Source organism: Pezoporus occidentalis, unplaced genomic scaffold (assembly GCF_034315485.1).
Source record: "Pezoporus occidentalis ecotype Australia unplaced genomic scaffold, CSIRO_AGI_Poc_V1 ctg2, whole genome shotgun sequence".
Taxonomy (NCBI): domain Eukaryota; kingdom Metazoa; phylum Chordata; class Aves; order Psittaciformes; family Psittacidae; genus Pezoporus; species Pezoporus occidentalis.
The window spans coordinates 17585797-17612506 of record NW_026913855.1 but is presented as its reverse complement, the minus strand read 5'-3'; the positions used below and the strand labels follow the sequence as shown (position 1 = coordinate 17612506).

At 38.5% G+C, this 26710-nt stretch overlaps 1 protein-coding gene across 3 annotated transcripts in view; it reads right to left on the bottom strand.

Annotated features, from left to right (window-relative positions):
- Positions 1 to 26710, bottom strand: part of CDKAL1 (CDK5 regulatory subunit associated protein 1 like 1) — a 392748-nt gene that overhangs the window by 94202 nt on the left and 271836 nt on the right. For all 3 annotated transcript variants that reach the window (XM_062618034.1, XM_062618036.1, XM_062618035.1), the window contains exon 11: positions 16691 to 16871. In XM_062618034.1, coding sequence (XP_062474018.1) covers positions 16691 to 16871 — 181 coding nt within the window. The remainder of the gene's footprint in view (positions 1 to 16690; positions 16872 to 26710) is intronic.

Sequence of the window (26710 nt, the reverse complement as noted above, 5' to 3'; positions counted from 1 at the left end):
TTCTCCTTTATTGCCTCCAGTGGACTTTTTCAGTCCCTGAAAAACTGCCTGTTTACATGCATCTCTCCAGAATTTATTTCCTTGATGCAGCTTCATACTCCTATTTCTCCTTTCTTGGCTCAGTCTAGCATTTCTTTCTCCTGTCTTCCTGCTCTTTCCTTTTAGCATTCTGATTCCCCCTTCCTTCAATCTGTATCAATAATGACATCAAAATAATGTTAAAAAACACTCAACCCCCCTTCTGAAGTTAGGCAAATGTACTGTCTCATTGTACTGTTCCATTTACAGCAGCAGTATTGCTTTCAAATATCCTCACAGATCTCTATAGGATATATATAAATTTATTATCTTCAAGTGTCTTTCCAAAATCACCATACAAATTAGCACACAGTACTTCATCCTCTAAGGAGTCTCATACCAGCATCAGACTCACAGCTTATTTTTATACTTCTCTCAGGCTTGCCATATATAGAATCATAGAATCGTGAGGGTTGGAAAGGACCTTAAGATCATCTAGTTCCAACCCCCCTGCCATGGGCAGGGACACCTAACGCTAAACCATATCACCCAAGGCCTCGTCCAACCTGGTCTTGAACACTGTCAGGCATGGAGCATTCACAACCTCCCTGGGCAACCTATTCCAGTGCCTCAGCACCCTAACAGGAAAGAATTTCCTTCTTATGTCCAACCTAAACTTCTCCTGTTTAAGTTTTAACCCGTTACCCCTTGTCCTGTCACTACAGTCCCTAATGAAGAGTCCCTCCCCAGCATCCTTATAGGCCCCCTTCAGACACTGGAAGGCTGCTATGAGGTCTCCATGCAGCCTTCTCCAGGCTGAACAGCCCCAACTTTCTCAGCCTGTCTTCATACGGGAGGTGCTCCAGCCCCCTGATCATCCTCATGGCCCTTCTCTGGACTTCTTCCAACAGTTCCATATCCTTTTTATGTTGAGGACACCAGAACTGCACACAATACTCCAAGTGAGGTCTCACAAGAGCAGAGTAGAGGGGCAGGATCACCTCCTTTGACCTGCTTGTCACGCTGTTTTTGATGCAGCCCAGGATACGGTTGGCTTTCTGGGCTGTGAGCGCACACTGAAGCCGGCTTATGTTAAGTTTCTCATCAACCCACACCTCCAAGTCCTTCTCTGCAGGGCTGCTCTGAATCTCTTCTCTGCCCAACCTGTAGCTGTGCCTGGGATTGCTCCGACCCAGGTGTAGGACCTTGCACTTGGCATGCTTAAACTTCATGAGGTTGGCATCAGCCCACCTCACAAGCGTGTCGAGGTCCCTCTGGATGGCATTCCTTCCCTCCAGTGTATCAACTGAACCACACAGCTTGGTGTCATCGGCAAACTTGCTGAGGGCGCACTCAATCCCACTGTCCATGTCAGCGACGAAGATGTTAAACAAGACCGGTCCCAACACTGATCCCTGAGGGACACCACTCATTACTGGTCTCCAGCTGGACATTGAGCCATTGACCACAACTCTGTGTGCGGCCATCCAGCCAGTTCTTTATCCGCTGAGTGGTCCATCCATCAAATTGATGTCTCTCCAATTTAGAGAGAAGGATGTCGTGTGGGACAGTGTCGAACGCTTTACACAAGTGCAGGTAGATGACATCAACTGCTCTACACCCCTGTCCATCAGTTCTGTAGCCCCATCATAGAAGGCCACCAAATTGGTCAGGCAGGATTTCCCCTTAGTGAAGCCATGCTGGCTGTCACCAAGCACCTTGTTGATTTTCATGTGCCTTAGCATGCCTTCCAGGAGAATCTGCTCCAAGATTTTGCCAGGCACAGAGGTGAGACTGACTGCTCTGTAATTCCCCAGGTCATCTCTTTTCCCCTTCTTGAAAATGGGGGTTATATTTCCCTTTTTCCAGTTGTCGGGAACTTCACCTGACTGCCAAGATTTCTCAAATATGATGGCCAGCGGCTTCGCAACTTCATTTGCCAGTTCCTTCAGGACCCGCGGATGGATCTCATCAGGACCGTTGGACTTGTGCACATTCAGATTTTTAAGATGGCCTCGAACCAGATCCTCTCCTACAGTGGGCCCAAGGTCTTCATTCTCACAGTCCCTGCATCTGCCTTCCAAGACTTGGGTGGTTTGCAGTCAGAGCCTTTGCCAGTGAAGACCGAGGCAAAGAAGTCATTCAGAACCTCAGCCTTCTCCAAATCCTGTGTAGCCAGTTCTCCTGAGAGCTTCCTGAGGGGGCCTATGTTCTCCCTAGTCTGTTTTTTATTTGCTATGTACCTGTAGAATCCCTTCCTGTTATCTTTAATACCTCTAGCTAAGTTTAATTCTAACTGGGCCTTAGCTTTCCTGACCTGGTCCCTAGCTTCTCGGACAACATCCCTGTACTCTTCCCATGCCACCTGTCCTTGCTTCCACTTATTATAAGCCACTTCTTTCAACTGTATTTTCCTCAGGAGCTCCTTATCCATCCAAGAAGATCTCCTGGCCCTTCTGCTGCACTTCCTTCTGGTTGGGATGCAACACTCCTGAGCCTGTAGCAGGTGATCCTTGAATATCAACCAACAGTCTTGGGCCCCCCCTGCCCTTTAGGGCTGTATCCCATGGAACCTCATTAAGCAGGTTCCTGAAGAGGCCAAAGTCTGCTCTTTTGAAGTCCAGGGCAGTGAACTTGCTGCACGCTCTTCTCACTGTCCTGAGGATCTCAAATTCAAGCATCTTGTGATCGCTGCATCCAAGGCTGCCCTGGAGTGTCACATTTCCAACGAGCCCTTCCCTGTTGGTGAGCACGAGGTCAAGCATGGCACCTCTCCTTGTCGGCTCCTCTATTACTTGCAGAAGGAAGTTGTCTTCTACACAATCGAGGAACCTCCTGGATTGCTTGTGCCGGGCCGTAACGTCCCTCCAACAGATGTCAGGGTGGTTGAAGTCACCCATGAGAACAAGGGCCTGTGAGCGTGAGGCTTTTCCTATCTGTCTATGGAGTGCTTCATCCGCAGGTTCCTCTTGAGCAGGCGGTCTGTAACAGATCCCCACAGTAATGTCTCCCATCACTGTTCTCCCTTTAACCCTGACCCACAAACTCTGTTGACTGCTCACCTGTCCCCAGACAGAGTTCCATACTCTCCAGCCTATCCCTAACATAAAGGGCAACTCCGCCTCCCCGCCTGCCAGGCCTGTCTTTTCTAAAGAGCCTGTAACCTTCCATTCCAACACTCCAGTCATAGGAGCCATTGATACAGTCTATGTTCAGTGACCACAGAACATCTCCTTAAAACAAGTTACTCTTGGCAGTGGGTTACTTGCAATATTCTTATTCACTCTGGCTGTATATACTTTTGGAGCAAGAGCATTTGACATGCAGGCCAGAGATACACTATTCCTCCATAAACTTTTCCAGTATTGGTTTGCCAAAAGGACAGTCAGAGTCACGTATCACTTGAGATAAGTATCATGACTAACTAAGACCAGTACAGCCTCAATCTGAGAACTGCACAGAGTTTCCTACTTGTGCATTGAAGCAAGCAGTGGTGTATGAAGCTGAGATTTTTTACAGCACTAGCAGGAGGCCATCTGGGGAAGTGTAAAGCAGTACCCTATTAATGAAGAAGGAAGGACTTTCCCTGGGTAAACGGTGCTGCCTGCATCACTGCTGTGTACAACTGTTCACATGCTGGAGTCTGTGGGAGCCCAGCAAGGTCCTCCTAAATTTACAACACACAAGACTACGGACAGAAGCTTCCGTAATAGATATGTGTGCGCATGCACACATTTTACAGAGGCAGAGGCTTTGATGACTCAGTCATGCACTGATTTAAATTTTAAAACCATAATCCTTAGTTTGTAGCACTTAAACAAGTTCAGGGACATGAGACAAAAGTTAAATTTAGAAATCACAGAATCATAGAATAGTTAGGGTTGGAAGGGACCTTAAGATCATCAAGTTCCAACCCTGCTGCCATGGGCAGGGACACCTCAAACTAAATCATGTCACCCAAGGCTCTGTCTAACCTGGCCTTGAACACCACCAGGGATAAATACATTAAATAACTATACCAAATACTAAACATAGGCTTACATATGTGTGTTGCACTTCTCTGGTGATCCTCTTCTCACACTCAGGTGATAATTACCTGTCTTTCAGATGATATTAATGAAGCCTAAAACTTGTTTGTTTTCCTCTTAAGTATGGTATCATGGGTCTATGATATTTATTGTGAAGGACAATTACAGTATCACCGAGATCTTTTATCACAGATTACTCAGAAGCAGCTTAAATAGAATATTCACAGTTTTTCATATAGGAATAAAAGGGATAAAATTATTTCCCAATATGAAGGTATCACTGGTTTCCTTAACACTTGACTTTCAGTTTTATTAAGTCTATTATCACCTTTGAGGTTCTCAGTGATACTGCGACAGATCTGCAAATTCTACCACTTTCACTGAAGGTGTCAGCCTCAATATATCATCAGAAAAGTCCTCCTGCTTTGATTTTTCTGTTTCCATCATGTAGAATTCCTCCAGTATGCGGAGCTACCTTCTGTAACAGTGACCCTTATCTGTTTCCATTCAAATATTCTTTTCTTCATGATCACAGTGAATTAATAGCATGTGTCAAGGCAACCAGCCCAATGTCCTTATTTCTGTTCTCTCACTTAACCATCTTCCCCATTTCTCTTTTACATACTGCTGGTCAGAATTAGAAAAAACATTTCTTTTGCCACAGGAACCTTATTTAATTTAGAATTTATAAAGCATCTCACACACTTGAGCATGCTAACAACCAATGGCAACATTGTTTTGCCTCCAAACAAGTCTGTAAAACCACATTACCTGCTTGTGTGGTACCTAATGGATTAAATAATTTAGAATTATAACCACATTAAACTTTGTGAGCCAAGGCAGAATTTAACTACAACTCTGACAGGCTCTGGGAGAAGAATGAAGCAGCTTTGCAAGTCCTTTAAGTTTTCTTCCCAATATTACCAAAAGCACAGAGACTCCAGCGTAACAGATGCTTGCAAAGAGCAAAAAACATAAGACAGGTGCTTTATTTTCTGAAACAGCATGTCTAACATATCTTGTGCTCTTTAACTTAAGTTACATGCGTTTTCTGAGCAGTAACAAAGCTGTGACTGTCTTTTCCCCGTGCTACACCTGTGTTCTCAAAACTACAAAGGCTTTGGGTAGTTCCAAAATCCAAACTTTTACAAAACAGAACTCGTACTTAGGAGCACTCTATGTAAAGACAGCAACCAGCCCAACTTTAATCTCTGAAGAGCTACTTGGCAAAGCACCAGAGAGAGGCAGCAACTACTCCAAGCAAGGTACATTTAAAACCCTTGCTGGGAGATTCAATCCATAAAGCTTTAAATCTGTGTACCTATAACGACAACACAGACATAAGCCAAGCCACTGAAACTGCCATGCTATCAAAGTTTACAGATTACCTTTTGTTCCGCAAAACAATTTTTAAAAAAGTGATCAGAAAGCAGTGAACCGTTCTCTTTGACCTTGAGTTATTCAGTGCATCACCCCCTTAGAAATGATCCTGAAAGAAATGCTGTGCCCCAGCCAGATTTCTTGATAACATCGTAACTGGTGTTCATTATGCTCTTGTGTCTCTGCCCTGTAAGGTCTGAAAGAGCAGAAGTGAAATACAGGCTTGACAAGTTTCCTACTTCCTACAGCTAACTCACTTCAACTGGTATTATTCCTGTCTTTCTTATCACATCTATAATGAAGCATACAAAATCATTTGGGGATTAGCTAGTCTTTGACCTAACCTACCTGAATTACTATTAAAATACACTCACTGTTCTACTTTAGCTGTTAATACATGTGCATGTCATTATTCAGCTTGGTTTAAGAAATTACTTTCTAATAATTTTTGATCCATACATGGAAAAATGTAGGTGTACAATGTGTTATATCTAGTAGTTAACCTCAATGTTCCAGGATGGTGGACATTTTTTCCAACTCCCATTAACAACATAACTATACATTCATAATTCATATTTTCTATACTCTTTAGTCATTTGTATACTCAGTGATTATTTCTAAAAAAAAAAAAAAAAAGAACAAAGTTTTATGGCACATGCAATGTGTTTTTTTGTCTAAAAGAGGAAAATATGTAAAATTTTACACACCTTTTCTAATCATATTAATGTAGAAAATGTTTGCAAATGTTAAAAGTCATCCTGTCTTCAGGATTATGGCAACAAAACCAGCCACAGTTAAGTCTATTTTACATTTAAAACAGAGATTCTTATTTATGGAAAAACACATTGTCAAAAACAGTATAGGATTTGAAAATAATTTCTTGAAGGATCCATTTTCAATTAAACCACGGGCATTAAAATTTCTTCCTGCTTACCGCCCCTGTAATTCCAGCTATGTAATACAGAGTGTTCAAACTCATGTATTATACAAATATTGCTGAATTCTATTGCTTCTGGTCCATTGGAGTTCTTTTAATTTGGTTTAGGATTGTTTGTTATTCCTGTCATTTTTCATAATAAAATCTCCCCCTGAGCAAAGGCTAAATTATGCAAAATTTATTCTGAAGACATTCAAAGAGAAATCCTTAATTTCAGAAAAGGCTTTCAAGATTTGCTCATTTTGAGGGTCCTTAAATTTGGTATAGTTTATAAAATGCTCTGTCTCACTTCTGGTAGATTTTTATGTCTGAAATTCGTACTGAAGTGTGAATCTATATGACGTGGGTATATTCTAAGGATGCCACTGTAACTGATTAGGAGGACTGTTTAGCTCAAGAAGATTTGCAGAAGAAATGTATCTGGCAGAAACTTGTACTGGGGTATCAGCCATATTTCAGATTAGAGTGACACTAAATCAGAAATAAAGTGATTGGTCATGAGGGACAGACGGATTTTGAATATATAGATATTACACCCAGTTGTACAGTAATGTAAACCAGAATGAACTGCAAACTACATGCTAGTAATGAAATGTAATTTTTAGATACATATGTGGAGCCCAAGGACATATAAGGGTTTACATATATATATATATATATAAAGGACTGACCTGCCTGCAGTGCACTCTTTTCCATTTTATAATCTGGTGAGGTATCTGTGTGCTCTCTTGCACAATAGCAGCCTTGAAAGCACCAGGTTTTCCAGCATTCCAGAAAGAACAAAAAGAGCAGAATAGAAGTGATTCAGAAGATACAGTATAGCATGAATACTGAGCGGTACCTGGTGGTCAAGTGCTTGCTGTGTGGGAAAGACCACTTGTGTATTCACAACACAAAAATTCATTAGACACTGAAAACCTGCCCTCACTGTTTCACCTTAATCTGTTACTCAGTCCTCCACCCTACTTCCAGTCTTCCAGCAATTCCAAGTTCCACATGGATTTTTAGCCCAATGACCAGAGGTGCAGCAATGAAAACAGTGTAAGATAGGAGCTCCAAAGCACCCAGTGACCTTATTGCCTGAGGAAGCCTTGAAGAAGTGTACTTGAATTATCAGATGAAGTTCAAGAAAGGGTCACCAAGAGCCCACCACAAGATATTTCAGCGTCCTTTTTCTCCAGAGCACATTTTATAGGCCATTACAAATGTCACACGATTCAGAAATGATAGACAAGCTCAGTCACCTCCATGATACAAATTAATTTACTGTGTAAAGTCACAAACTATTAAATCTAAACTATGTTCTCACTTCAGGAAGCCCAGAATTGCCAAAGCCAAGAGGGGTTTTTTGAAACTAATAGACTTTTTTGTTCTGCTGCATACATTCAATTTCAGGGATTAAGTTATGGGCAATACTCCATGTCTAAAACTGCTGGCACTGTTTCCAGTTCTGGGCAGACTGGTTCATCAAGTGTATTAAATTCTGAATTAAAAAAAAAAAAGAAAAAAAATCCAGTATTACAGAAGTTACTTAACTGTAATTGAAGTAAAAGTTACAGAAAGACACAGTTAAAACTTCTTCCCTGATTCTTCCATTATGATCCAAGGAAAAGGACAAAACATATAACATCCAGCTGCCAGAGAGGTCTCCTGTATATAAACTTGTATGAATGTGTTCTACAGGCATCTATGGATTTGGACAGAGCTGTAACAGAAAACAGCAGGCCAAAGACAGGAACATTACCTGCTGAAAACACAGCATATGAAAATTTTCCAGGGACTAATAAACTCTGAAGATTAGTACTCATGCTGAATCTGTAATAACTAAGGCAGGACATCAACAGTCTGTTCAGTCTGTTCAATCTGCCCAAGGCCATTATGATGAAAAACAGACAAAGAGACTCGGACCACATCCAAGAGGGTGGTGACTCCTATATGCAGATGAAGACTGCAATATTACATTTACACCCAAAGGATCAAAGATCCCTCTGAGGGACATTCCAAGTACCCACCTTGAAGCCACAGGGTGAAATCTGATCACAACCCTGGGGGTAGCCTCCCAGCTGCTGGTCCACAGGTAACCACGAAGTGAGCATGTGAGCAAATGCCAGTGACTAACTGAATGTGTTGTGCAAATAGTTACCTTCTTTTAACAATAACAGCTTGGTTCTACTAATAACAACAGCTTAATGAGTAATAAGTGTTTGCAGAAATTGTTTCTCTCTCTGCCTTGCTTCAATTCCCTATCAGGGGAGTTTACAAAACAGTCTTTTAACTTCCTGTAACATTCCAAGTTGAAGCCCCAGATCAGAGTACATAAATCATAATCTCTGGTAAAGGAAAAAGACGAACAATTTTCAGCTTTTATTGCCCTCATGACTTCTTACTGATTCAGTCCTTGAAATTAATGGCAGAGGCTTCCAATATACTCCATATATGTATGTATTCATGCAGCTTTTACCATGTTTTATACGTGACAGAAGAAAAATAAATTTATGCATTGTGTTTATCCTGATGCCATTTTACATAAAGTTCTTTTGAAGAATAATGTTATAATCTTTAAAATTCTGATTAACTAAGTTTAGGCAGAAAATACAGAAAAATGATATACTCTTCTGCATTTTTAGAAGCAATCACAATGGATGCTAAACCACAAAAGCCTGGGAAAAAAAAAAAAAGGAAAAAACCCTCTATGACACCACTAAACTCATTTCACTACACTACATTTCCAGTTTTTGACTTTTGAATTTTCTCCCTTAAAATCTAAGACTGTTCCACCGTATCTGTAGAAAGTACCTTCCTTCTCTTCTATTCAGTTCAGAAGTATGTGGCATACAAACCTTTTACTGCTATTTCAGCTTCCTTGCAACTAAAAATCTCAGAATTTCATCAGGATTTCCAGACAGACTCACAGGGGAAGGATGCTGAGTAATGAATGCTTGTGGACACTACAAATCTTAAAGGATTACACTTCCCTAAAAAATATTTCTTTATACTGGATGGTCAACATGTGGACATTACATTGCTAAAAGCACTAACCAACAAGATTATACAACGTTGGTGATGGTTTCAGAATCCTTGCAAATTCTGTAGTTATTTCCGGCTTGACAGTGAGCTTTAGAAGTAACTCAGCCTCTTCCTGCACACCTACATTCTTCACCTTTATTTTAGTGCCCATTAATTCTTTTTCTTAACAACATGGCCTAGATCAAAACCATCACTGTACTATGACCTTTAGAGACTCAACTTTTCAAATTGAATTTGTATAAAGTTTATGAGAAAGCTGTTAGCATTTCCATTCCAATCAGTTCCTGCTGGAAAAACAAAGCAAAATTCAAGAAAGAATAGAAACTTGGTTTCTTAATTGTATTTCCAGTCTAGCTTTGAATTTTTACTTGCTTACTCAAGCAAGGCAGTCTAACTGTAAGAACTGAATTCTACCAGGTGCCTGAAGTGGAGGATTTAAGAGCCACAGATGTAGGCTAGAGTCAAAACATCCTTGCCCTTTCTCAGGGGTCTGACTGTGCAATTTAACTCATTCCCAGAATCAGCTATGAACTGAATTTTCAGCAGCTCCATAGGCAGATCATTTATAGCTTTCCAAAAGGGTACAACCTCTTTTAAAACCTACCAGCTCAACTTGTCTCCCACAGCAACAAAAACAGATTTTCATTTCAGCAGCTGGTCAAATAACTTCAAGTGGTTTGAACTTGAGCTGAATCTAGCTCTAAAATAAAACTGTCTTTAAACTTTTGTAAAAATCTATTTAGTAGCTTTGTCTAACCACAAAAAACTTATTCATGGGTAATTACCTTCCTTTGAATTCATAGCACAAATTTGCAGTTCTGGCTGCACACAGACTGCTGAGCACTATGGTAGATTTAAAGATATAGCATAAAAGAAGTCAAATGTTTTGACCATTTTTAAACAGAGAAAAAGGAGGAACCAGGCTTTCATAGGTCAGACAGTTTATGTAGTTCCTGGAAAAACAGGGAGGAAAACATGCAAAACTATTTTTAAGCATCCAGAAAAGAGCCAACTCTGATTTCCTACCCACAGCTATATCGACCAAAATGAATCCCATGAGAGACTGAGTGGACTTGCAGATAAGAGAAATCATAGGTATCTTGATGGTTTGCAAGGCTTTCTGCAGTACCTCACATGTTGTTCTCACAAAGAAACCACACTATGAAACACAGTGCAAATAAAACTAGAAAGCACATACAAATCTTCTGGAAAATGCTACCTTGGAATGCGTCAATCATTCAGTGACAAATATGAAGAATTATATATTGATTTTTCCTTCATGGTCTGCATTCCCCTCCAGCCTTCACTTGCCATAAAAATCTTCACTCAGGTCTTTTTCTGGCAGAGTAGCAAGCAATAAATAAAACCATACTGTTGAAGAAAAACAAAGTGTAGTACAGAGGTTCATCAGTCAAACTCAGACATTAATCAATCTTGGTTTTCCTTACACATGAAGTGCATTCTGCATGTTACACCATACATTATCACATGTGCATATGTGGAGTATCAGGGGCCAAGCATCTTTGATTCACCAGAAGCAGTTATCACAGCTGTATCTAATTCCCAGGTCATGTAATGCCATTTAGTCACAGAACTTAACAAGAGAGCTCAGAGGTAGTATTGGTAGATCACAGTAGAAGTATGGTTGAATAAGTGGCCTTGTTCCTTTACCTACTCACTTTTCTTTCCTTTTCTCCCACCTCCTGATCTCCCCAGGTCTCTTTCTTACTTTTAAAAGAATATCCCTACATATTCCCATTGTATGATCTTTGTACTGGGCAACATCAGCTAAAGTAAGAAGTATTACTGAATCTGCTATGCTGATGAATATTAGAAACAAGGGAGATGGTCCCTTCCTTTTGGGCATTTAAAGAACATTAACTAATCAACACCATCCAAAGCTGCATAGTCTCACCTGCAAGTGAGAGTGGTGCACTTAACAGTGCAATTGGTTGCCTCACACATCATAGAGTACATGAAACTCTATGAAGTTCATCCCAGACAGCAGAATCTTTGCTTGCCCTAGCCATGACCATAGCTTCCCTAGGACATTATGCCACATCACTACCCACTAATGCCTCAAGCACTATGCTCAAAGGCTAGAGCAGCCCTGAACTGTCATCTCTCCTTATTGTCTGCTCAATGGGGAGCTTACTAGCCTTTTCTTTGATTGTATAACTGCAAGGTTCAGCTGTGCTCCCTTTCCTTTAGTTGTGAGAAGAGCAAAAGGAGTCCTTTGCACAAGCAATGCCATTCCAGATGCTGTCTTGCTGCTTGGAGTTACAAATTTCTGAAGGAGAGAATAGCTAATATTGCATGACAGGATAATATTGTCAGCCAAGGATGGTTTAGTGACACACAGCTAATTATTTATTTTGAATAGGTAAAAGCATATGAGTTACCAATGAAGACTGAGCTGTTTGTGTGTGGAGATTCAGAACTACAAAACCTATAGCCACCTACAAGAGGAGGAACTAAACATCATACTGTATCTGCTGGTACCCAAGAATACCTATTTCTAGTGCTTGTAGAATTGTAACTGGTTAAGATGGATATGGGGGATCTGCAGCCACTCATACATGAAAGGGTGTCAGGAAACTTCCTGGAGACCTCTTAGAGGGAAGCAAAAGCAAAGCAGCCTCAGAAAAATAAATAGCCATCATAAAGGCATAAAATACAAGATGGTTGGTTTGCTCCCACAGAATTGGTCAAATACAACTTGTCTGGTAGACAACACCAAGAAAGTGCATATGCTATCCTAATAGAAAGAAAAGACTCTAAGCACATTATGTATGGCTTCTACAATTGGTAAATATAGTGACAGATCTGTTATGGTTAGAGTACATGGAGGAGGATACAATGTCTGATCATGGAATTTATTTTATTTTTTCTCTTGTAACAATGGGTATATTTAACAGACAAGTGCCCAGATGTAAATAGATGAGGTTTTAGATTGAGCAGTTTTGTCTCGACACCTTGTTTGGGCATGGACAGATGGCAGAGAGGCAAATACTGCTTGCGATGAAGGCTGCTGAAAACTGAGCTTTTGGAGATTGGGTAGGCACTTTCAGATGTAAGACAAGGTCTCACATCTTTGTCCACCATGGTCATGGCATGCCCACCATTCCCTTCTTGTACTGAAAGACTTTAGGAACTCCCCACTATACACCGTAAAAAAATACCCTGTACCTACTCCTATTCCTGAAGCAAATTATTTTTGAGATCAAACAGTAGTTGTTATTCACCTCAGTATAGTAAGCAGGGTGCTTAATACAACTAATACAGAGAGAAAAATTCAAGGAGACACACTTCAGTGGAATTAAAGGAAAGGTTCAGTAGCTGACTGACATAACGTTTTCTGTCTGGGAGCAAGGTAATTATTTGATGACATATAGAAAGAGAGAAGGAAAGAGATAGTAAGAGGAAATGAATCTTTTCTCTAGGCATCACAATGTTTTTAAAAAAATACTGTAATTACACCAATAATTGAAACTGGATTAATTACACTATTGAAAATACATGCAGAAGTGTTAGAATCCTCACTGCAGTTAAAGGTAGCATAATCATGAAGCTGCATTCACATTACTGCCCTCAAAACAGCTGCCATCTCCTATTCTCAGTAGAGATGAACCCTATTGTACTTTATCAAGATCCCTATTTTTTAAATGGCTATTTCTTCATGTTATTTCCACATGATGGAAATCCAGCTGATTCTGAGATGAGCATGAAACCTAATGCTTTCACAAATTCTAATGGACCAAATCTCAAGGACAGAGAGTTCCCAGACAACCGAGAGTTGCCTTGAAAAAATAAAGAACAGGGAAATAAAAATTATCAAGAACATAAGGTATTACGGATCCTTAATTTTAAAGATTCATTTTTACACTTAGAATGAAAGCATTTTGATAATTTGCAATGCAGCTAAATATAAAATCCGTACTAATCACATCTAAATCATGTTCTTACGCTGCTTATTAAAATATGTATCTGTTTAGTCTGTAATTTGAGTTATGCAAATACCAGCACTACCACTTTTACAACTGAATGCAATAGGGAAACAGAGAAATTCAGCTTCAAAATGATGATGATAGTGCTGCTGATGATAACAACAATCTACAAAACAGCATTTCATAGTTAACACACTTTAGAGTGAGAATTTTCTACAGATAGCCTACTGGAGATAACGAGTACCCAGAATAATTTCTGAAACAATGTATTTAGCAGTAGGTGGATAAAATAGGGGTAAAAGCCAAGAAAAGTAGCATTTAAGTTCTGAACAATATGTTGACTCTCATGTATATGACTCAGCATCGTTGCAACTGCTTATTAAAACACCCTGAAACAACAACAAAAAATCATGCCTCATTTTGCTTAACTGTGCTCTTTTCTCTGAACTGGACACAACATTTATGGTAAGCATAACCTAACTGATGGTTATGAAACGATAAGACCATTTAGACAGATGTCTGATTCTCCATGGACATTTTTTTCTCCAGGAGAAACAAGAAAAGCCTGCAGCCTTAACTGTTTTTTCTGAATTTATGGTGGCAGAACTGTCCATCTGGATTAGTGTCATTTGCCCTTTTAGACAAAAAATCAGCGCCTGTAAGGTTTTCAAAGATAAATTATCTATGTGAAGATTCTATGTCGACCTACTGTTCATTTGGGTCTTTTTTTCTACTAAGACAAACTCAGATGAGGGTTTTCCCCAAAAAGAGAATTATATTTACAACTTCCATCAAAACTATCCACTAAAAATTTGAAAGCACCAAATGTTGCTATGTTTAATGCTCTACAGACAGTCCCTAAAAGTCATAAGGTCTTCCTAAAACGAGCTAACTTAAAAGAAATCAACAAGGCAAATGTATTATTGTAGCTGTGATACTCTGGCAGAATCACTGGAGCTGTCTTGGAGAAGTGGAACTCAGTAACGTGGAGCAGTTCGCAAATAGCTATAGATCTGTCCATTGCAGAAGTAACGCAAAGCTAAAATAACATCATAAATAGACCCAACATTTTTTTTCTAAAGACAAGAATAACAATTGTTAAATAACCTGCTTACTGGTTCACAATTTGCAGTTAAATAATACAGACAAAATTATTTTCATAGAACAAGATTCTATTGCCAGACCCACTACAAAGGATTATGTTATGAACATCCTGTAAAAAAAAACTAGTTCACAAGTTCAGGCTGGTAATACAATGTATCACATGTACAGATGCACATAACAGTTGTATGTCACTTCACGTGCTATTTCTCTCCCTATGCTAATGCAATGAATTAAATTCATTAACAGTAAGATGATAATATTTTATTAAAGGATGACACGGTAAGAGTGCATAACATGGATGGCAACGTGCTACTTCCTTCTAGCAAAGAATCATATATGTTACACTAGGCAAGGAAGGACAAGTTAAATGCCTGTCCATTCTTGATGTTGTTGGAAAGACCACCAGGTTCTAGCAGGAATGTGAATATAAAACATAAGAGATTAGCACAAGCTCTTCTTGCTCTGTTTGACTAGTTACTCTCCAGAGAGAAAAGAAAAAAAGGATCTCATAACAAGGGATTTTTTAAGAACTACAGGGAGAGGCAGGAGGTGGGAGAAAAGAGAGAAACAAAATCTATTAATTACAGATTTTCATCAGCACTGGATTAGACGCCTCATCTTCTTTGAAAGTTCTAATTAACTGAAAGCAATAAGCACTAGCTCTACAAATAAAAAGAAAGAATGTAAAACTGGGTTAAAATGACATTACCATTTTCCAAGTAACATTCTTAACCACAGAACAGCTAATGTTCTTTTAATAATTTAGGTCTTCACATATTGGCTTCCCATGGCACCCAGTTAAACAGAAGAGGATAAATTAACTTAGTCTTTGCACCTCCTGTGAAATAAGCATGCGTACATGTGGATGAAAGAATATAAACAAAACAGAGACATAAATCAGTATTTTGATTTTTAAGCTTCCTAACTTCCAAAAATGACACTGGTATTTTTCACTTTCAAATTTTTAAAATACATTCAAAACCAATAAAAATAATTCAGGAGTGTGAGTTGGTTACAGTAAGCAGACTATTTCAACATCAGCTATTTATATTTGAAAACTCAGTATTTCCCATTATGAGATAGCCTACAAAAAATGAGCAGTCATTGTAAAAGCTCTAAACAATAAATTCAAAGAGCCAAATATAATCGCATTTTATGTCTTCAGCAGCTGACACATCCTATGCAATTTGTGGTATATACTGAGAGTAGGCAGAAATACTTTTGCTTTCAGATGTATATGTGAAGGGACAGAATTACTGATAAGTAGTTTTGATTTCATAGTGGTGTAGCAGGATACATAAATTGAAAGAAAAGGTTTTTTGTTTAAACTGATTTACATTGTTGGCTGACTTTCATTCTTACAATGAAAGGAACTATAAATGCTATTTATGCCCATAATAATGAAATACCAAGTTGAATTATTGTACAGCCATCAGTCTTGTATGCTTTCTTGTTTTGAGATTCAGATTACAAAAAATACAAATTCAATTTTTTTAAAATAGATCAAAACTTGCCTTCAGATGTGACTGCTGTTATTATTGCTTATAAACAGCTATTTATATCAAGTAAAATGCACCAAATAGCCATCTCCCTTATATATTAAAACAGGCTGTTTTCCTTATGAGAATTTGATACGAGAATGTCAGGAAGAGTTACATTTCTCACTCAAAAATAGAAAGAAAGAAGGAAAACACCTAAAACCTGAAAGATTAATGCCAATTTTATCAATGGCCTTCAACACAGGCTAAAGGAAGCAGAGCTTATAAGCAGTGTATAAAGGCAGTCTTGAGAAGAATTTGCCTTCAACTTTGATATTAGACAAATAAATCAGAAATTATCATTCCTATATTATTAATATTTTGCATAATTATTCACAATAAGCTTGAGACTGCTGGAGTCTCAAAGGTCTTACAATGGAAAAAAACCCCATGCAAAATCAATTAGATACCTCTCCTGGTACTCATTCAGCTGAAATTTGATAGAAAGAAGACATGACTTCAGTATAATCACTATTTTACCTTCCCTAACAATCTGAAGAGTAATTTATATACAAAAATGCATTCAGTAATCTATGGAACCTCTAAAGGCAATTCAATAATTTTACTCATTGGACTAAAAAAAAAAAAAATTAACTGAATTGTAGCACAGTTCTGCAAAAAAAAAAAAATCTACATTTTCAGATATATGTTTTATGTATGTAAAGACATCTGAGTACATCATGTACAGTGGCACAAGAAAACGGATCTTACCACTGCAGCTGGCACTTGATGCATTTTTGCAGCTGGGGTTCCGGGGCGTGGGTAAAATTGATTAATAAACAAGCTTGGAAATCTGTACTGTTCTACAAGTTTCACTGTTTCTTGAAAATCTTCATCAGTCTCTCCTGGAAAACCACAGATGATGTCTGTAGCAATTGTTATTCCAGGCACTCTGTAAAGAAAGTAAAAAAGAACACTGAATTAAGGACATGTAAAAGTTTTGCTCCCTTAAAAGCCAGCGTACATAGACTGACAACTCTTCAAGTTGATCTACAGAAATTGAGACCATTTGGTACTTGGCCAAGAGCACACAGAAGAAAGATATTACAGCAAATATCGGATTAGGAGTGTGACAGAAAGAAGAAAACATCTGGAATAACTCCTCCTTCATTTGAAATCATAGATGTTCACCAGAGCTTGTACATTTCTCAGATTCTGACTGCTTAACCCACAAAATTTATGACTTTTGCGACTTACTTACCCACTAGAATTTGTAAACTACCTGATGTTTTATAACGCTGCTATCAAAGTAGGACAGGAATTCCAAAAGCAGGGACTGGCATGCAATATAATGTAGCAATTTTGAACAAAATTATCTTTGAAACCAGTAAGACATCTCTTAGTCCCAAGTTAATTTCTAACTCAGTATTCCATAAAATCAGCCTATGCCTTGCTTTAAAAGGAAAGCAAAATACTTAAGTTTACAAATGCACAGGCACTAAGCTTTCCTGTTATTTAGCAAGGTCAACGTTTCCTAACTGTTCCACTTGGACTGAATATGCATCTTTAGAGAGCCTGGCTAACAGATACAGCAGGACGCACAGAAAAGGATGAAGTAAGAGGGCCTCAGTTGAGATCACACCATAGTATAAATCTTAGACACAGTGGTTATATGCCACTGAGTATTTTCCCTGGTAAATGTTGGAATAGCTGTTTGTGCTAGGGTCAAGGCTTGCACCTAGACTGAGCTTTGGACAGTGCATGCAGCCCTGCAAGTGTCTCAGGCTGCAGGGAGTCCCTGGGGGCTCTCTCTGATGCCAGGAGAGATGGCCCTTTGTCCTGCAGGAGCTGTGTTGTCTTGGAGTTATGTAGGAAGTCAGCAGGCTGTGAAGTGTGAGAGAAGATGAAAGGGAGATAAACAGGATGTTCTCTGCAACTCTACATCTTGAAGAGCCTCATCTCCCATCTGCTGTAGAGAAGCAAGTATTGTCAACCCCAACTACCAATGGAAGTGAAACCTCTGGAGAAAGGGAATGATGGAAGCTGGTGAATTCTGACACTGAAAGGAAGAATCTGCCCCACCTACTGCCCTCAAGGTTGAAAAGGACACAGATGTGCTGACAAGCAAAATATCTGGTCTACCCAACCCCTAAACCATACAAGATTACCAGGAAGAAGTAGCAAGTCATTGTAATGGGTGAGTCCCTGCTGCAGGAGGACACAGGCACCCACCTGTCAACCCACCCAATCATCTAGAGAAGTTTGCTGTCTGCCAGGGTCCAGGATGCTGTGGGGTTTATCTGGCCCTCTGACTGCTACTCTCTGTTGTTATTTCATGTGCGCACAAATGATACCACAAGTGAAAACATGGACAGTATTAAAAGTGACAACAGAGCTCCTGGGGGGACAGTAGTCAAGGGCATGGGGGCTCAGGTGTTGTGCTCCGTGTGTCAGGAAACACTTTTTTACTGAGGGTGACAGAGCACTGGCACAGGTTGCCCAGGGACTGTAGAGTCCTTCTCCTTGGAGATATTCAAAAGCTGTCTGGATACAGACAGCAATAGGCTCTAAGTGACCCTGGTTGAACAGGGGGGTTTGGACAAAATGGCCTCTATAGCTCCCTTCCAACCTCCCCTTCTGTGATTCTGCGATACAGCTCAGAAAAATGAGTCCTACAAGATTACTGCAGTATTTACAGAGCACTCTGCAGGATCCAGGAGATAAAACCTCCAGTTTCCAAATCTGACACCTACCAGCTGGATGACCACTGCCCTATGAAAGACTGTGAAACCACTGCACTGTTTGGTATTCATCATGCTTGTGTAAAGTGGGAATAGTGATAAACCTCTTCTGCAGAGAGGCAAAAATATATAGTGCTCAGAAGTGCTCAGTGCTCCCTACTGATACAGGTAAGACTGTTTCTACACTATCAGTAAGACTGATGAACTGGAGAAAATATGATTTATGAGGAAAAGAACCCTATAAAGATATTGGTGGTATCTGACTTCAAGCTGGCCCTGTTTCAAATGAGGGGAATAGATGAGATGACTTCAAGAGGTCCTTTCCAACCTAAATAACTCTACACATCTTAAATAGGCTACAGGCAAGGGAACGACTGAGACAGCTTCTTTTAGGGGTGAATAGCATAAAGACTACTGCCACAAGCAAAGCTCAACATCTGAGCTTAAGAAGGTGTTTCTCTAAGGAGATGGCTGTAAGGCTTCTCTTCCCTTCATCAGGACAAAAGACAGCAGAACTGTGAATGCAACATAATGAATTTGCATGTAATCCAAAAAAGCATCTGAATGGCCGTTTTCTTATTAGTATATCACCACATAAAAATTAATGTTGTGGCTAAAGTGTGTGAAGAGTTTGAATACTCTGAATAGCTGAAAGAAAAACTTCCTGCAACAACGAGTTCTACTGGACGAGCAGAATCTGTTGGCTAAAGACCCAAGAAAGTGGAAGCAGAGAATATTGCTCTTAGCAATTTGATTAGGTGCAATATTACAGCATGCATCACTTATATTGACCACAGTGGCCTTCATACAAACAGTATATGGTAGTAAACATATTTTGGGACTTTTTTTTTAACTTAACCCCCCCCACCTTTTTATTTAAGTAAAGCAAATGTCTTGGCCTCTTTTTTTTTTTTTATGTTTCTGAAATTCTTTCAACTCCTTTTTGAGTTCATGAATTCAGATTCCATCACTTGAGATGAAGTTAAAACATGGCATTTGAATGCCAAATCAAAACCAACATAAAATTGAACATTTTCAAGGACTTGGTCCAGCAGTCGTAAGTGGGAAACACAAGCTGAATAGTGCACAGAACAGCAAAAATCCCCAGAGCTGCTGGCTAAACAGTCTCAATTACCACTGCTTTCTTAAGACTGACAAACTGCAAGATACAAAGTTCTGCTTGATATCACGTAACAATAAAATTTGTTAGCTTTAAGGACTGAGTGAACAGAGGAGCACTATATGCTGCAACATGATTTTGTTCACATCACGAATATATTATGTGGTAATAGTAAGCTTATGGAAGAAAAAGTACATTATAAATCAGTATCACGTAACATCAGCTGCCATTTCTCAGAATATGAACAGAACATTCATTACATTTGACAAAACCATTAAAATGAAGTTATTTTAACCATTTTAATGACACTATTGGCAACAGTCAAAGCATTTATTACCAATGGTAGTAGTAATACCATCTTTTATAAAGGTTTGGTTGTTTCTATAGCAACATGAATTATAAGGTCCAATCAAGCTAGATACAATACAATATGCTCTTTTCTCTATAACACCAGTTGTCATTCAGTTAAAAGGAAATTACATATTTTAAAAATTCATAAACTCTACAAATGTCTGAACTCCCATTTGGTGATAAGGTGTTAATTATCTTAGTAATTAGATTTCTTCCTGGATGGAATTATTACATACAAAGAAAAACTAGGGTATGAAAAGAGAATAAGGACCACAGTGTATTCAGCAACAGCAATTAATTACAGTTCAATCCAGTATGACTGCCTGAAATATGACATTGCATAGTGCATTTTTATACCTCTGTTGATTATATTGCTTAAAAAGTAGTTATAAAAGGGGAAAAAAGCTTGAGATTTCACTCAGAATAAAACCCAGTTACTGAATAAAAATCAAACTCTTAGCCTTTCGCAAAGCACTGATGAACATAAATAAGTACAATTAGTTCCACATGCAAACCAACATTTCTTAATGAAAGAAAAGGGTGGAAAAAAGATATAATTGTGGAAAAATATAAAACACATACACACTTGAAATTAAAGAGACCTTTGCTCTGACAGTCTGAAAGAAAGCAGCACAGAATTCTTTATTGCATAGATTCAGATGTCTAAAAAATTATTCCAGCTATGAAATATGATGCAAAATTACACAAGAACAATTTCTTGTGCATCAGCCAATATTAAATTGGTTTTTTGAAATGAAATGTAGTTTATCTATTCTGAAGTAAATAAAGAAGAAAAATGATGAGCATCCCCAGTAAGCATTTTGTAACATTTATTACATAAATGCATTTACAGTAAGTCTAAAAATTCAACCGCAGCAAATGTTTCCTAGGGTCAATAAAGAAGCTCCACAACACATTGTTCCATGAACCAAGAATACACAGTGCTCCTTATGAAAGATAAAATGTTTTTGAAAAAGCCAGAAGCTGCTTCAAACATACAGAATTCTGGATGCTCATTATAGCCTAGCAAATGGAAGCGGTCAGTCTGTTTAAATACTTCTGAGGATAAAATCACTTAAACTTTGCCAGCCATTTTAAACCCTCATAATCCTAACAAACTCCTGTGCAATCATTTTATCTGGCAATCGTAAATTTTACAAGATTTCTTCTCTGAAGATGTACTACCATCTTTACTCAACTTTAGAAACCAAGAAAAAGAGTCTCCAGTTGACTCTCAATTGAAACATTTTACATTGAAACTGCTGAATTATAGAAAAGATTAATTTGAGGGATACTTAAATTAGATAATACAGCCCTAATACTTTCGGTTCCTCGACATTCTCTCCTTTATGTCCTTTTACATAGATAGATCTCTTCCATTTACTCAAGCAGATTTATGCTCTGTCATCTTGAACCAAACCAACAATTCAAGCACTATCATCTTCAGCAGGTCTGACCACGTAAAAAGAAGCAACTGCTTCATCTTACAGTAAAGAACTGCCCATTTTAGTGTGATGCTGGAAGGACCAGCACACCTAGAAATGAGTAAGTGGTGAGAGGACAGATATCCAAAACCTCAGAGAAAGGCGAAACAAATGTGTTTGAAAGGACACAGAAGAAATGCAACACTTTATCCATAGCTACCTGAAGAGGAACCAAGTCAGCCTCCTGGGACAAAGAAAAATGCCAAAGGAATGCCTGATGCCTGAAACTAAAGTTGTGGGTAAGTAATGAATGTGCTGTGGGTAACTGCAGCCCTGAGAACTGCCTTCTCACAGCTTGCAGGTATTCAAGTTAGCTCTAAACAAGCCCAGAAGAATAAATGAGCCCGAGGTGAAATCTGTGCTAGTACAGCTATGTAGTTCCTGAAGCTCTGTTTGCTCAGGGATCTGCATTTGAATATTACTAACCAGCAAGCAGGGCAGGCATACCCTCACAGTGACAAGTTTCCTGCTCTTTTCTGCCCAGGGGACTTAGTTATCAATGCTAGAGAAAGCAGAAACTGAACTAGCAGCAACAGGAAAGTACAACAGATACTGCAGTACCAGAGGCTGATTCACCAACAGAGGGAAGTTAGGGAGCTCTTCATAGAAGGCAGTTGAGAGTGAAATGCAAAATCCCATGTAATTTGATTTAGGAAAGATGAAAGTGTCAAGCTGTCAAAAATAAAACAGCAAAACCCCCCTATTTTCATGGATCAGGATGTCTAAGGCAACCAGCAGCAAAACTGTGAAACTTGCTAGGATTCACTTGTCACATGGATCATTTCATGTGACTTTAGTTACAGAAAACATTTCCTTTAGCAACAACCATTACAAACCAAATCCACGCTCAGGGAGGAAATTATGTAAAGGAGCTAAAATTCATCAGCACCTACAGCTACTCATGTGACCACCTGAAATGCTTTTGCATGATCACATATTCTTCCGTCTTCCCTTTTAGAAATTAACCTTTAAATCCAGCAATGACTTAAAGCCACCAACTCACTCTTCACCAAGATCCTCCACCTCCGCCCATCCCCATATAAAAAGTCACTGCATTAGAGTGTAGCTATTTGAATAAATTAAAAGCACTCTATTGTCCTTACAGAAGGCTACAAGAACTGCCTGGGAAAACTACTTTAATTAAATTAGAAATAAAAAAAGTGATGACCTAGCAACTTCTTGACTCATAAATTGGAAATTGGCATTGAAGAAATGTGAGTAAAATATTTGGAATTCTCATGAAAATAAAACCAGTATGCTCTGAAACATTATTCAAGCCTCATACAGTATTTTATAACCTGTCTTCAATACATGCCCATTTAGGGAACCTGGAAACAAAATTAAGTTAATAGATTAAATAATTTGAAGGTATCTGAGAGTTAAGTCTTTCAAGCATATTTACAGAACCTAACAGGCATCTCAATGTGCTGTTTTGTGTTGGAGCTGAAGATGTTTGTATCTTCCCTATGACCACACGCAGTCCTTCCAAGCTCCTTTCCCCCCACTCTTTTTTTCTCTACAAAGCCTAGTCTTGTGGGATTTCGAACTTAAATTTGAATTGCTCACTGAGGAGTCACATAAGCTGGAACTAGCACAAGAGAAACAGACTGCTCAGCTGGAAGCACTGCTTCTTTCAAAAGCTAGTAACATGAAACTTCACCCTGCCTCTCTTGACTACATGGAGATTAACCTGAGAATTAAGCCATGGGAAGATCCCCACATTTTTAGAAAGGGATCTGAAGTCCTCCTGCACTGCTCTCTCTCTCCAGGGACTATGGGAATGGAGAGCAGCACAATATACTCCTAATTTAAGCATCTGGAGTTAGGGGAGTAAACCTGAACATAATTACTGAATCAGTTTACGATTTATCCTAAAATTATGCAATGGATGGACAGACTTTAATAAATGTGTATCCACTGGCAATGTTATTCTTAGTAATCTTTTCCATATGCATTTAAAAAGTAGTCTAGGATGTTCAAATTCAAAAACTCTGTGGCAGGAAAAAGAGTCCTTTCGAACCCTCATATCAACTGCTCAACCGATTTACACATGGAGTAAAACCAGAAAGTACTCTGACAACACACATTTCATTTACATTTGTGTGTGAAGACTTTTAAATGATAACAGACCAAGCCTCATGGCTAGATATAAACTATTATTTGATAAGAATACTTATCCAAAAGCAGCTATACTTAAGAAAAAGATGTAGAGAAAATAAGCAGTACTATTAAGTTCACCATAGAACTTAACGTTATTAGTTCTTACATGAAATACTATTTAATGTTGCAATTTCCTTTTCCATTATTATGTTGCTCTAGCCACATAATGACATTATCGAAATTATAAGGACAAATAGTAGGAGATTTTGCAACTAAGAGTAGGATAAATAGAGAAGATCCAATAATGACTTCTCAAGAAAGATATTTAAAATACTACTATAAAATTTAGCAATAAATAGTGTAAATGGCAAAACAGGACAGACATTTCACAGAATGCAATACAACCTAAAAGAACAGACAGATGGCAAGATACTGGAGTGAACGTGGCCAGGGAGTCATACCTCAATAAAATAAATATGAATCATGTAAAAGTAGTACCCTTTTAATTAATTAATAACTGTTCTATAGTTAGTATCTTTCACTTCAAGCTTTGGGTAAGTCTAAGGGATCTTATGTTTGTTTCTATCAAGTTGTCCATCAGATTGAGCCATTTGATTGGATTTCTATTAAATGTATAATAAACTGTACTGGAAAAATCCTAAATCTGTACTACACCCAATACTGCCAGATACATTCACATACTGAAAGAAATGGGTGAAAGATGTGGCCTCACTCTCTAGAAAAGCAAGCCGCTTATATTCACTGCAAGAAAATGGTTTATTTCATAACCTATCAGGCTTAAACTTAATTATTTTTAAACTGTGCTGCATAACAGTTATTCAGTCCCTGCATTTTGATTACTTATACCAAAGTTAGACCTGTTTGCAGTGTACATATTTCTATTAAATACAATAGCATGAGATTCCACCCTGGCAGGACACCTGCCAACATGTTTTATTCATGTACGTGTTGCTACTGCAAAGCAACTATATTATTTCAAATATTTTAAAATGTTCTCTATTACTGTCTAACATAACTCCAGGTTGTCTCACAAATGAGTTCTTCACCTTGCAGTTTGCCTGCATTAAAGTGAATATAACTTCATGTTCTATTGTTTTTAAAAGTGTATAATGGCTTAACTTATAAGTCAACTCACTTGTTTACTTTAATTCAACTACTGAAACATTGAATACTAGCAAACATTTAAGTAAGTCATATTTTATTTATATGTGTAAAATGGATAATTTAAGTTTTAATTGTTTTCACAGCTTGAATCCTGTCTCACTGAAACTGATGCTTAAGACACAACAAACCAGACAACGAAACTGTAATGCCACATTGTTGGCATGCTATTTTTTGGGTTTTTTGTTTTTTTTTTTTTGTTGTTGTTGTTTTTTAATAACAAAACTGACAAACAAAATCCATACATGACCACAGAGAAACCAACAGAGTATTTCTTCAGAGTATCCTTGGAGATTTGCTTGAAGGGTGTACGCACGTACGCACACGGGAAAATAATTGACAAGACCATAAATGGTAACATTTAATTTGGAGGTGATTCATAGCAAAACAGTTCAGATTTCAAGGATAGCAGAAACTAGATATTAAGCCTGACCTGACAGATATAGTCACTGTGTGCATTTTGCTTTTTGGTGTCCACACCTTACAGACCACTGAAGGCTGCTCACAGCAGCGATTCCCACAGGAAATACCTTACACCTGAGCTTCGTGATCTGCAGCAAATTCCAACTGATTTGCAAGTGCAACTTACGAAGTTGTTTTTGAACTTTGGAGTCATTCATGGGTTTTATGCAAGTCACCTTACAAAGACTGTAGAAAGCAGCTGTGATCAAGACGCACAAGCTAACAGCTCTCAGAGTTTGAGAAGTAAGAGTGAGAATGGGTATTTTCTTATGACTGTACTTTCTCAAGCCCACCTCCTGCCCCCAGAAGAGCTCTTTCAGAAACTGGGCTGAACACCACCTGGAGACAGCTAAGGAGACCTGATTTACAGAACTCAACTTGAGAAGGTATAGGTATGGGGCACCCTGTGCAAGTAGGGACTGAGTCTGTCCTTGTCGTCAGGGAATAGTGACCTAGATAAAAAGTCTATTTCATAATTAGCGTGGCTCACTGCCTGAGGATGAAAGAGTACACACAGTTTTACTCTCTCTAAACAATTATAGTGGATGTTTCTATAGTTCCTACTAGATGCAGCCCAAATGTTTTATAAGAAAGATTATAATACTTCCCATTATCATTTTTCTTTAAAAAAAACCCAAACAGTTACAGTTTGGAGTTTGTTCAAATATAAGGTGTTTTACTTGTCCCATAAATATGAAACATTTTACAGAACTTCATTACAGATCTATAACTTCAGATCATTATTGTTTTATTGATTAAAAAATGAACGACTTAAGACAAAAAACTCAACATCCTTAAACTTCATTTCCATTCAATCTCTAATAAATACCATCTGCTGTGTACTTTAGGGATATAATACCCATCAAAAACTCAGCCGTATTATGAGAACCGGCACCAAGTTGATCTGAAATGCATATTTGAACAGATGTGTTTAAATTACATCTCTCAGTCTATCCACACGCATAAATTCAGAATAAGCGTGTGTTGATTTAAAATGCATAAAAAAGGGATTTGGAGATGCATCAAAAGTGAACAGCATCTCAATGGATCAAGGCTCGCATTACTAAAGGTCATCACTAAAAATAAAGTTTGAATTTATTACGGATTGCACCAGGGAACTGTTCTTGGGAACCAACTTAATGTTTGCTGCACTAAAGCAGCCACTGAAATTACACTAATTTTCTGTGACCCTTCACTGTTTAGCATTAGAGCTGTCAGGCATGGTCAGAAATAATAGGATCTCAGCCATGAGTAGCTGAGAACATTATATACTTTTTCTCAGTCTGACACAACGCTTATCACCAATACTAAATGTCTTGGGCTCTGAGGACCCATCCACATCTGTTTCAGT